The following is a 13,892-nucleotide window of genomic DNA, read 5'->3' as shown; positions in this document are numbered from 1 at the left end:
ATCCTGCTCAATGGAACATGCATGTGGTTGCCAGATATGGCACTCTTTATGCTTGTTTTTTGGTTCTTGTAGTTTGCATTCTCATGGCTGGATTGCCTTTCACATGTTTCCTAGGTTATTGATTTCTGTGCTTTCACATCTATTGCATTTATTGGTTTTTATGTCTTATGTAGCAATTCATGTTGCATCCATGTGTATGTGATTTGAAAATAGGTTGGCTAAACATTTGTTTCTTTAATATCATAATATGCACATCAAGATTCCACAAACTGGTTACACATAACTTAACAAATATATTTGCCTGAATGTTTATGTTGTATATGCTAGCTGAATGCATTTAACTCAGTAATGGCCATTTATGTGTTTGGCTTTTTTGCCTTTCTCCCCCCAATTTGTTGACGTTACCCTTTTTTCTTTTTCCTGTTGTTGAAGGCACTACAAAGAGGAAGGAGTTACATGGTTCAGCCACTGCAGATGTTTTATCTGGCACATGGGAAAATGTGCTTGATTCCATCACCTTATATGCATATAGTTTATTTTTCGTTTGCAACAGTGAGGAGAAATATCCAGGATTCATTTTCTTAGTCAAAGAGGAATTAGATGATGATGTTTCACATGCCGAGATATATCTGTATTTACAAAATAACAAAGTGGTTAAGACGCATGCTTCTCCATGTGGTCAGGTCCACCTGGACATGAATCAGGTACATGTCAAGTCTTCTTGCAAAAATTTGCCATTGGTTTTAACTCTGTATTATCTTCTTCACCTTCTTTCTGTTTTTATTGCATTATTTACTAATATTGTTTGACTTGATTCCTACTTGTCATCAGTTGAAGAGGTCAAAAATATTTCATGAACTTTTCTTTAATGGACTCTTTGGAAAGTTGATTCATGTATCAAAAGCTTCTGGCGAAAGACAAAAGATATTGGCAATGGACAACACAGCATTGTGGCCTTCTACAAATATGTACATGGTGTTACCCATGGCTCAGCAAACTGTACAATCCCAAGAAAACCCAACCATTGATTGGAACACTATTGACACCTGTTTCTCAGTATCTGAAATTCTGAAGGCTAATCATTTGCCGACTATGAGTAATTTCCACGTAGAAACCATACAAAGGCAGGATGCCAAGAAATCAGAAAATATTCATTTGGCCAATACTTTTTGTGGCTTTCTTGACCTTAAGGATATGGTTGTTTTAGCCATCCATACTGGAAGAATTTATTATGTTACTGATGTGGTGCATGATGCAACTGCTGATAGTCCGTTTGAAGGTTCATGTGATTCAAAGCAATCAATTTATGGTTCCTACACAGATTATTTCAAGAAAAAGTAAGTTTCTACTGCAATATCTGCTTTTGTAAATCCATTAAGTTTGCTGATCATAACTACATTGTTGCCCAGGTATGGAATTGAACTTCATTATAGCGAACAGCCCTTGTTTCTATTGAAACAAAGTCATAATCCACATAATCTGCTTTCTTCGAAGGAAAGCCGTGAAGGTACATCAATATGTAGGCTAAAGATTGATATGTATTTATTACTTCTGCTGCTCTTTTTTTTTCAGGTCATAACCAGAAGTATGGTTAATGTTGAAACTTGAATGGAGAGAGAGAGAGAGAGAGAGAGAGAGAGAGAGAGAGAGAGAGAGAGAGAGAGAGAGAGGTCGGTAGAGAGAGGAAAGTCTTATTCTCACACTTAGGGCTAATCTCCTCTAGTTTAAATAGAGGTTAGCCTAAAGAGGAAATTACATATGGGTCCCTCATTATATATGAAATATCAAAAAAGGAACTTTAAGAATAAAAGAGACTTCAGACGACTGATCTTAATACTCCCCCTCAAGCTGGAGCATAGATATCAATCATGCTCAGCTTGTCACAACAATGAGAGAAACTAGGCCTCGTGAGAGCCTTGGTAAAGACATAAGCTACTTGATTTTCGGAAGATACATGATCTTTCAAATATAACCACTCTGAACCAAGTCACGTACATAGTGATAGTTAACTTCAATATGTTTAGTCCTTTCATGAAAATCTGGGTTGTTGGCAATATATGTTGTTGAGATTAAGAAGTTCTCTTATTGGATTGAATCATTAGGCACCAAGCGACATTGAGAATTTGTCTATGTTTCCTCTCAGCCACAACATTTTGTTGGGATGTATGAGGACATGTAAATTGAGGTTGAATCCCTTTATCAGAATAGAATTGAAGCAAGTCTTTGGATTTGAACTCAAGAGTATTATCAGTGCGAACACTTCAGAATAGACATAACAAAGGACTCGAGGAAGACGTAACATCAGAATAGACAGAACCCACTGGTTGATGTAGATAATACACACCACCTTCCTCATAGCTGCCACCGATCCTCTTCCCCGTAAGAAAGTCCTGAAAAGTGCAACCCATAGGATAAAAAATTACCCTACAATTCAGCTCTTTTGTCATTCTACTGACAGATAATAAATTCTGTGGAAAAGAAGGAGCATGAAGAACATTTGACAGTTGAAGGGTAGGGGAAATAAACATGTTTCCCTGCCCTACAATTGGGGAAGAACTGCCATCAGCAATGACTACCCCTTTTTGATCGGTTACAGGATTTAAACTTAAAAAGTTACTTGAATTTCCGCACAAGTGTCTGGATGCTCCAGAATCAATGATCCACTTACCACCTTGGCCAGATAGGCCATCACCTGCCAAGCAGGCAACCTTAGCAACAAAAGACTTCGAAGAGGATGAGCGTAAAGCAAGAAGCATGTTATATTCAGCCCGGCTAAGAGTTATATAATCATTGGAGCAATCCGCATCTGATTTAACCACTTGAGCCATAAGGAAAAGAATGGGTTAAAAACGAACAGGACTCAGATTGATGACACTAATTTGTCTCCACTACGACAAAAAAAAACTCCACACTATGCAGGTCCACACACAAAAAAAACTGTTACTCTGCTTCACGACGTCTGCGCAACATCCATACCACTCACCAGATCAGGAACCCATGGATTCATCACGACTTGTAGATCCGATCTTTTACAGACGATCTGTCCAAAAAGAAATCCAGAAATCACCTTCACGCGATCAACCTTCACGAGCTCTGCCTTCACACATTCCAAAGAATGTACAACAACAATAGCATTGTTCAAGTCTACTCCCACGATCCACTAAATAATCAGATCTAAACTCAGTCAGATCTGATTCTTCCTCAACTGCCTTTTTTTTTTCGGCACCCACAAACGACACAGGAAATTACAATCAGACTTGATTTCCTGTTTGGGACTGCACCACAATATGTAGATCAACAACTATGTTTGATCTTCACCACGACACACAGATCAGCAACTGCCTTTTTTTTTTTTTCCGGCACCCACAAACGACACAGGAAATTACAATCAGACCTGATTTCCTGTTGGGACTGCACCACAATATGTAGATCAACAACTGTGTTTGATCTTCCCCACGACACACAGATCAGCAACTGCCTTCCTTTTTTTTTTTCGGCACCCACAAACGACACAGGCACTTACGATCAGACCTGATTTCCTATTTGGGTATGCACCACAATATGCAGATCAACGACCATTTTTCGGCACCCTTGAACAACGACTTAGCACCCTCGTTCTTCAAGATAATCGAGAAGCACTCCAAGGAGCTCTTGTATTTCATCAGTATCTGTGAAATGGGTCATACCAAGAACACCCATTAGCCACCGCCACCAGATCCGTACTTCTTACCAAAGACGATCAGCTGCAGCTTGTCGTAGCCAGCAAGCACACCAGCACCAGCTACAACACGCAGGATGTTAGCACCAGCACCCTTGAACAACGACTTAGGTAGAGAGTGTCTGGCACAACACACAGAAATCAGATTCCCAAGTTCGAAAGCTCTGATACCATGTTGAAGGATCAATGAGATGCATCGAACCCTAGGTAAACATATGTAGCAACCCTATTGTCACACACCATCAACATAGGTAGGGATACTTTCACCTGAAGGTCGGTCAAAACTGATTTTACCCACATAATCTCAGTTGCGGTCTGAGCCATAGCTCGGTATTCCGATTCAGCGCTCCACCTGGCTACAACAGTTTGTTTCTTACTCCTTCAGGTAACGAGATTTGCTCCCACAAAAACACTGAATCCAGTTGTTGACTCTCTATCTTCAATAGACCCCGCATAATCTGCGTCAGTGTAAGCAGCAACGTCCAAGGAAGAATTTTGTTTAAACAACAATCCTTTACCAGGAGATGACTTTAAGTACCTGAGAACCATCATAGCGGCATCCCAGTGAACTTTGGTAGGTTTATCCATGAATTGACTGATTTTACTCACTGCTAATGAAATGTCAGGTCTAGTAACAGTCACATATAACAACTTACCCACCAAGGATCTAAAGCTGGCACTATCCACATATTAAGACTTGTCTTCGAACATATGAGTTTTGGGATCCATCAGAATGTTAGTTGGCTTCATTCCTAGCCAACTAATCAATGATAATTTTGATATCCCCTAGAAATTCAGTAATGGTCTTAGTTCCCTTTCGCATAGATTGGAACTGCCATTTCAGTTGAAGTGCACGTGATTCAGAAACCTGTGAATAAGAGTGAGCAAGATGTCTCCATAGTTCTGCAGCAGTAAAATGGTCAGAGATAGTTTGTAATATACGATCAGATAACGTGGCAGTCAAATAGGCAACCACAGATTGGTCCTTCTGAAACCAAACATCATACGCAGGATTTGGAATAGCAATGCAACTCACCTTCCCATCATTACCAGTTACCTCTTGCGTAATAGTCATAGGTGGGGCGGGTGATCCCCCATCCAGATGCCCGGAAAGACCATGACTTCGGATAAACGGCAGAATTTGGCGTTTCCAAAGTAAGTAGTTATCATGAGTTAATTTGTGAGAAACAAGTTGAGAAAGAAATCCGGGGCTGATTTTAGAATCCATAAGGAAGAAGATCAAAGATGAATCAAATAGCACGACAGAAATTCGTAGGTTGTACGGACAGAACCGTACGAACAGAAATTTTTGAGTTTTGGAAATCACGATTTTTTAGTTAATCGTGCAGAATGTACGATTTATCAACTATATTGTAAGAAATAGATAAGAAATCACAAGAAGTTTGAGAAAAGAGGCACTTTTGAGAAATGAGGGTTCCCAAATTTGGGGAAAACAGAAATTAGGGTTGATAAAATTGGGGATAACAGAATATGTAAGAAGGAAAAGATGCACGATATGAGGAAATGAAGAAACGACGTCGAAATATAGTGATTCAACGGAGAAACAACAGAGAAAAGATGAAAAAAAAACACTTTCCTTGAGAACGCCCAAAAACGCACGTCAAGGTCCTTAGGGGCCTTCCAGATGATCGTGATTACCACGCCCTTGGCTCTGATACCATGTGAGAAATCAGATGTGGGAGTCACCTTACTATCGTAGCAAGAGATAGAGAGAGAGGTAAGAGGGAAGAGAGAAAAAAAAATGTTGGGCGGCAATGATGTCTTCTCCCCTTTCCATTGATATTTATATGTTGTACGAGTGGTACAATACAGTACAATAGTACAATACAGTACAGTATGCTGTACAATACAGTACAATACAGTACAATATGCTGTACAATACAGTACAATACAGTACAGTAGTACAATACAGTACAAAAATATATTCATTTACATATACATATTTAACACCAGTCTCTTTTAATAAATCCAAAACATACTTTCTTTGTGACAAAACTAAGCCCTCTTTGTTTCTTGCCACCTCGATCCCCAGAAAATATCAGAGGGAACCAAGATCTTTAGTAACAAAATGTTTCAGAAGATGATCTTTTGTTGCAGAAATATCTTGGGCATTGCCCCCTAACAATATGATGTCATCGACATATATCACCATAACAACAATTCCGGCACTAGTTTTTTTGATAAACAAAGAGTGGTCTGAAGCTGACCTGACAAATCCAAAATCCGACATTACCTCAAATAATTTGTGAAACCATGCCCGAGGGCTCTGCTTCAGGCCATAAATAGCCTTCTTCAACTTGCACACCTTCTGACACTCACCCTGAACCTCAAAACCTAGGGGTTGTTGCATGTAGAGTGTTTCATGCAAATCACCATGAACCTCAAAAAGGCATTCTTGACATCCAACTGAGACAAGGGCCAACCATAGTGCACAACAACAGAAAGCACGAGACGATTAGTGCCAAGGCGAGCAACTGGGGAAAAGGTTTCAAAAAAGTCAACACCATAAGTCCGAGTATAGCCTTTTGCAATCAACCGGGCTTTGTACCGTTCAATTGACCCATCCGAGTTATATTTAATGGTATATACCCATTTGCAGCCAACAATATTTGCATCAGTAGGAGGATCAATCAAGTCCCAAGTGCCCTTAGAGTATAGGGCATCCATCTCATCCCGCATAGCCTGCATCCATTTGGGGTCGAATAAAGCTTGACTGTGATGAAGCGGAATAGAGGAGGCAGACATAGCCAAAATAAAATTCTTCATAGATGCCCCAAGATTAATTTCTCAAACAAAGTGAGAAATGGGATGAAGGTGCACTATCTTTTTCCCTTGCTCACAGCAATAGGAAGATCATCATCAAGAGCAGACACTTCAGTATGCTCAAAGATACTTACCTCGGGAGAAGGAGATAATTTGGGCATGGAGGTAGGGGGTAACCTGTGAGTGTATACTATAGGAGGGTTTTGGTAGTGAGACTCCTCGGAGGATGGAGCCAAAGACTGTGGAGGAAACAACTCTAAAGGAAAATGAGGAATTGGCAGAGGAAGGACATCGCCATGACTCTCCTGTAACCTTGGAGTAGTACTCGAAAAATATGGAATAGACTCAAAGAAGGTAACGTTTGCACTGACATACTCTTTATGGGATATAGGGTCATAGCAACGATATCCTTTTTGATTCTTAGGATACCCAAGAAAAACACATTTAATAGACTGCGAAGCAAGTTTATCTCGATCAGGACCTAGCTTATGCACAAAACACACACTACCAAAAACTTTAGGGGGGATAGGAAAGAGAGGAACCTCTGGATGGAGAATTTGAATTGGGATCTGGTCTTCTACAGAACTTGAAGGCATGCGATTTATAAGAAAGCCAACAGTCAAAATCGCATCGCCTCAGTATGACGCAAGCATATTGGATTGAATCATTAGGCATCGAGCGACATTGAGGATTTGTTTATGTTTTCTCTCAGCCACACCATTTTGCTGGGATGTATGGGGACATGTAAATTGAGGTTGAATCCAATTAGCAGAATAGAATTAAAGCAAGTCTTTGGATTTGAACTCAAGGGCATTATCAGTGAGAACACTTTTAACACACACGTTAAATTGAGTTTTTATTTCAGCAATTAAAGATTTAAGAATGATAGGGCCTTGAGACCGATCTTTTAACAGAAACACTCACGATAACCTTAAGAAGTCATGAACAATAACCAAATAATGACACTGAGTCCTACTAGGAATCCTACTCGGACCCCATACATCGACACGAAGAAGATCAAACAATCTTTGACTCGACAGACTCTGACTCGAGGGAAAGGAGCTTCGACAATGTTTTCCCAATTGACATGTTTCACACTGAAAAGAATCAGAAGAAGGTATATGAGGAATGACACGATGAAGTTTTGGCACTGGAAGGTGACTCAGACGACGATGCCACAATAGAGGACTTGAGGATGATGTAATAGTAGAATAGACCGAATCCACTGGTTGATGTAGATAATACACCACCTTCCTCATAGCCGCCACTGATCCTCTTCCCCGTCAGCAAGTCCTGAAAAGTGCAACCCATAGGATAAAAAATCACCCTACAATTAAGCTCTTTTGTCATTCGACTAACAGATAATAGATTCTGTGGAAAAGGAGCATGAAGAACATTTGACAATTGAAGAGTAGGGGAAATAAACATGTTTCCCTGCCCTACAATTGGGTAAGAACTGCCATCAGCAAGAACTACCTTTTTTTGATCAGACACAGGTTTTAAATTTAAAAAATTACACGAATTTCCACACAAGTGTCTAGATGCTCTTGAATCAATGATCCACCTACCACCTTGGCCAGAAAGGCCATCACCTGCCGAGCCCGCAACCTCTGCAACAAGAGACTTCGAAGTGGATGGCCGTAAGGCAAGGAGCTCGTCATATTCAGCCCTGCTAAGAGTTACAAAGTCATTGGAGTAATTTGCATCTGATTTAACCACTTGAGCCATAAGATAAAATAATGAGCTTGATTCAAAACGCAGGTACAACCACACACTTACACGACCTGCTGAAAGTCCAGATCTGATGCACACCAACAACCAGCTATAAAACCGAGAATATCAAGATTTAATTTCACAGATAAAATCTGAGATCCACAACCACTGACTAAGCATCCACCTTAACAAGGTACTGCGATAGGCTGCATACCACAACCACGACAGACTGCATACCACAACTACGACAGGCTGCATACCACGACACCACATCCAACACGATAGAGATGCGTCAGGTTCATGCCCGAAACTGATGACTTATTCAACATCCACTCTACCACCATTGACGCACTTTGAAGTCAGATCCAACACAGTCGGACAATCGGATCACAATAAGGAGAATGCGATCCAGATTACACACGAACACCAGTCGTTGTAGATGCTGTCAACGATCACCATCTGATCTGTGTTTTTGCTGGAGAAGGAACGTCAGATCAGATTCTATACATTAAGGGTTCAATTTTGAATACTGCACGACCACCCGATCTGCTCAATCACAATGCAGAAACCACGACACCACCAGAGACGGCACTAGAGGCGGTGATGAAACACGACCCCTGATCTGAGATCAGATCTGAACTATTCTTCATAAATCCAAAAGAATCTTAAAAAAAATAATCCTCCACGAGACAAGATAGATGTCTCACGGCAATCCTCGGATCATTTTTTGCTCCCCACGATACATGTTTCACGGCAGCACTAGATCAGTTGAAACAAAATATTTTTGACATCCAGATCCATGAACAAAATAGATTTTCTTCACCCCACTTAGATCCGTTATCAAAAAAAAATTTCCACGACTTTTACACATCACCCATACCAGCCGCTACTCGATCCAGATGACAAAAACAAAATATCCACTAAGGTCTTTAGATCTGATTACAGATCTGTGTCAAGACATCAGATCTGTATACTCGTAAAAAAACAAAATACACGCACACTTTTTTTTTTGAGCTTTTGTGCAGACAGAAGAAGTGCTCACGCTCCCCAAGACCTACTGCTCTGATACCATGTTGAAACTTGAATGGAGCACACACACACAGAGAGAGAGAGAGAGAGAGAGAGAGAGAGAGAGAGAGAGACTTATTCTCACACTTAGGGCTACTCTCCTCTAGTTTAAATAGAGGTTAGCCTAAAGAGGAAATTACATATGGGTCCCTCATTATATATGAAATATCAAAAAAGGAACTTTAAGAATAAAAGAGACTTCAGACGACTGATTTTAACAGTTGAAAATGCTGTAACTGTCATGAAATGGCATGGAATTCGAGGCACAAGACAAGATAGATAATAATGCATTTCGCCAAAGACAAAATAACAATTACATATAAAATACAAAGCAAAAAAGAAGAAAATTTACTTTTTTAATTCTGCAAAGCACACATATATATACAAAACCCATTCTCGCTACAGTTAACACTCATACATACATCATGCACACCACACACTCATACATCATATACTCATTACACATAGTATACTTGCACACATTATGCTCACATACCCTATCGGTCCCTCATAATTTACATAGGACACACACACACCAACTTAAAGGGACTAGCCTAACGGCTAGTTGGAGGAAGATCCAACCGCTAGTCGGACCTCCTCCAACTAGGCGTCAGGCTATATCCCATGGCTAGCTGGCCAAAAAGATAATTGGTCATCTTAGTGATGACCAAAAAATATAATAATAAAAGTAACATAAATAAAAGGAAAAACCTAAGTATACACTAGGTGGGCTTAAACTAATGTTAATGGGTGTACCTAGAATATATCAAACCTAAAATACACAAGACATTATAGATAGGTATATATTCATGCTTGGGAATCCATGGTTAGGAAAGAAGAAGAAACAAGAGGCAAGAACAAAGAAATAAGAAACCAATATGCTTCATCCATTTTAAAGAACATAGTTACAACAACAAAGGAGGTTGGCCCAAAGTTGCTAGTCAGGGAAGCGAGAGCGGGGCACAATTCGGGAAGCGGGAAGCGGGAAGCGAAGCACTTCCAAAATTTTAGGAAACGAGAAGCGCTGAACGACTTAGAAACAAACCAGGAATCGTCTCGGAAGTGAGAAGAGAAGTGAACGGAAGTGACCTAGGAAGCGAACAAAAAGCGACCTAGGGAGTGAGGTGGAAGTGAGGCAAAAGTGCGGGGAAGCACAAAAAGGGAAAAAAGAAAGAAAAACAAGAAGAAAAAAACCAAAAAAAGGAAAAAATAAAGGGAAATTGCGCTTCCTCTAAATGGGAAGCGCGTGCTACCGAAATGCGCTTTGGGGAAGCGCACTTCTCCAGGTCCTATGGCGCTTCTGGTAACCTTGGGTTGGCCCCTCTATGAGTTTTGGACACTTGGTTGCATTCGTATTGAAAAACCAAGAAGAATAGTTTTGATTTCTTCGAAATCGGAGTTAAAACTCATTCGAAACATGCTCAGAATGTGTCAAGGGTAAAACAGTCATTTTTGTAATTATCGCAGGACATTTATGACATCATTTTTGTCCATTCCCTAGTTGACTGAGTCAGTCAACCAGGTTTTATGAATTAAGGGGCGGGGGCATTCATGTGCCTTAATATATATACAATATATATGTAGTACTTAAGCCTAACTAGGCTTAGTTACACTAACTAAGTGCTCACTTAGTTAGTGTAACTAAGTGGCTGACCAACCAGTTCAGCCAACTCAATTGATTGGGCCAGCTGGACCTAGGGTTGGATCACGAAGATCCAACCCATAGACCCATTTATACTAGAGCATGGGGCGCCCATTGTTTTGGATCCCATGGTATTGGTAAAGTATACAAGTATTGAACTTGTTCAACACTTGTATATGGCCAACCCAAAATGTGACCCTCTTGGTGTTGCCATTTGGCAACACCAAGGCTCACTCTTTGTCCTATAAATAGGACCAGTCCCCCCTCCTTCGACCCACTTCTCTCCTCCTCATTTCCTCCCTCTCCCATTTCAGTCTCTCTCCCCTCCTCTAACCACCATTAATTGGTGGCTATTCTAGCCACCTTTTTCAGCACTGCTACCTAACTCAGCCAACCTGCACCTTCACCTCAGCTGCACTCAACCAAGCCAACTGCTCCCAGCTAGCCTAACCCACTTACCAAGTCTCCCCTATTAAACCTTGCCCGGACTGCACCCAGTCCAAACCTAGCTCAACAAACCCCAGTTCAATTTTGACCAAACCCGATTTTGTCCACCTGTTAGGGTGCTCGAACCAAACCCCGTTCAGTTTAAACTGGATTCCTCTTGCTAACCAATTCAGTCGCTATTATCTCTCCAATTCAGTCTGCTTCTTGATTGATTGATTCGGGAAGCCTTTTGCAAAGGAGGAATATAAAAGATAGCGCCAAGCCATGAGGAAAATTGATAAATTTATTAATGCATTAAAGAGGGAAATAACAGATTGATAAGAGAACTCAGACTGCATTGTCCCTTCAAAATGACAATTATGACAAAATGATAAAAGTGACAGCCTTGATATTGTCAATTTCTTAGAAAAACTTGATTAGGATGATCGACTGATGTCTTTCTCATCTTCAATAAGGAGATTCTTGTCGATGTAATCTTGGATGATGTTCTTTAGGACAAAACAATTCTCGATGTCATGCCCTACTACTCGATGAAATTTGTAGAACTTTTCTTTGAATCTGCCCATGATTGCTGGGAGATCAGCTGCTTTAGGCAAACAAATCATATCTCTTGTGAGCATGTATTCCAGAATACTCTCCAGTGCCTGGTCTAGAGGGGTGAACTTTCGATCAGTACTCCAATCCTTGCGCTTTGATTTTTCTTGATCTTTCTCTTTATGCTGAGGACTAGATTGAAGAGGCTTATTTTTGTTGGAGAACTTTCCTTTTTGGCTCTTGGATCCCTCTGAATTGTTATCACGATTTTTCTTGTTGCCTTTGTTATCATTGACAGAAAGAGTGAAGTGAGCCTTCTTCTGCTCATTCTGATTGTTGCTCTTGGTAAAGATGAAGCCCTCATAAACTTCATTTTCCATGCTTAGCTCGAGCCATTCGGCTCGTTCCGTCAGTTCGACGAAAGTCCTTGACAGTGCGGTGGACTATGTCACAGGGACTCGGCAAAACAGGTGCCGCACCCGCGTCGACGCGACGCGGGATCGCGTGCGGGTGCGGCACCGGGTGCGGTCAACACGACCCTGGGTCATTTTTGTCCAAATTTTTGGGCGAAATTCCCCCCCCCCCCCCGATGAAAAGGAGGAGGATTAGGGCAAAAAATTTTTTTTGCCGTAATCTCTCCTCTCTCTCCCCCTGAGCAAAACTATATCGGAAAATTATCGGATTTTATCCAGATGTAAACCCTGATTCATACCTCCCTGATATAAACATAAGAAATAAATTGATTTGAAAATATCAAAATAAGATTTGGAAATTCGAATTTGGGATGAAAATGACCAAATTGCCCTGATAGCAAGACTATGGCCTTGAAATCAGGGTTTTCAGAAAGATATTTTGTAAAATAATAACTTTGAAATTCAAATGAAGACAAAATCAAACATAATATGATATGACATGATTGTATGCATGAAAATATGAAAAATGAAAGTTGGAAATTCAAAATTGAGGTGAAAATGATGAAAATGCCCTTGATAGCAAAACTATGGCCTTGAAATCAGGGTTTTCAGAAAGTAATTTTGTAAAAATGGGGATTTTGAAATTCAAATGATTGCAAATGAAATTGAAATTGAAATCAAACACAGTATGATATGAAATGATTATATGAATGATAAAACCCTAAAAATGCAAAAATATCACAAAACACTGAATTTCGCCAGTTTAACTAACACACATGGCAAATGAACTTGAAATTGCATCAAATTTGGCATGGACACCTAGATTAAACCCAATAACAGAATATAATACGAAAATCAACTTTTTTTGATATTTTTCGAATATGAAAATTCAATAAAAAAACCCTAAAATGCATGATTTTTGCCTTTTAGCCTACATTTGCCGTAATGACAACCTAATTTCGAATATTAACTTACCATGGAAATGCACAAAATTTTATGGCGTGATAGGCAAGGATTTTTGCCTTTTACAGATTTAGGATTCGATCTATGGTCGGAGAATTACAACTCCGGCAAGTTGGATCACAATCAGGTGAGTTTGGGATTGAAGGCAAATTGACAGGTTTGGTAAAAATTAAGGGAAAAATAGCAAACCGTGGCCAAAACCTCTGAATTTTTAGGAGGATCTCTCTGACAAACAGAGAAACAATTCTTCTTTTTACTGTTTTGGCATTGAACCTATGGTTACAAAAGACACATTGAATTATGAGGCCCCTAATTTTGACAAAATTAAACTAATAGGGAATTGACGGGTGAACTTGTAAAATCTAAAAATAACAGAAACCTAAGTCTTAAAATCTTGAATTTTTGGGAAATGATAGAGGATGTTCTAAGGAACAATTCCTTATTTGACAGTTAAAGCATCCGACTTACGGATTGGAGTGCCACAACAGATTAAGGTCGGTTTGGAGCCAGACAAGCCTGTAGCAGGCTTTTCGCAGGGGTCTGCAAAATTCAAATTTTATCAGATAACAAACTCTTTTAGAAAAATCTCCTAAAATACAGTAAAATAGTA

General features: G+C 39.9%; 1 protein-coding gene across 4 annotated transcripts in view; it reads left to right on the top strand.

The window, feature by feature from the left end:
• The window catches only part of DCL3 (dicer-like 3), a 145,061-nt gene that overhangs the window by 62,575 nt on the left and 68,594 nt on the right, over positions 1-13,892 (top strand). For all 4 annotated transcript variants that reach the window (XM_090017661.1, XM_090017660.1, XM_090017659.1 and 1 more), the window contains exons 15-17: positions 433-704; positions 832-1,337; positions 1,410-1,507. In XM_090017661.1, the coding sequence (XP_089873787.1) occupies positions 433-704; positions 832-1,337; positions 1,410-1,507 (876 nt within the window). The remainder of the gene's footprint in view (positions 1-432; positions 705-831; positions 1,338-1,409; positions 1,508-13,892) is intronic.

This window comes from Nuphar pumila, chromosome 9 (genome assembly GCF_984573655.1).
Source record: "Nuphar pumila chromosome 9, dmNupPumi1.hap1.1, whole genome shotgun sequence".
NCBI lineage: Eukaryota > Viridiplantae > Streptophyta > Magnoliopsida > Nymphaeales > Nymphaeaceae > Nuphar > Nuphar pumila.
This window is presented reverse-complemented; position numbering and strand designations above follow the sequence as displayed.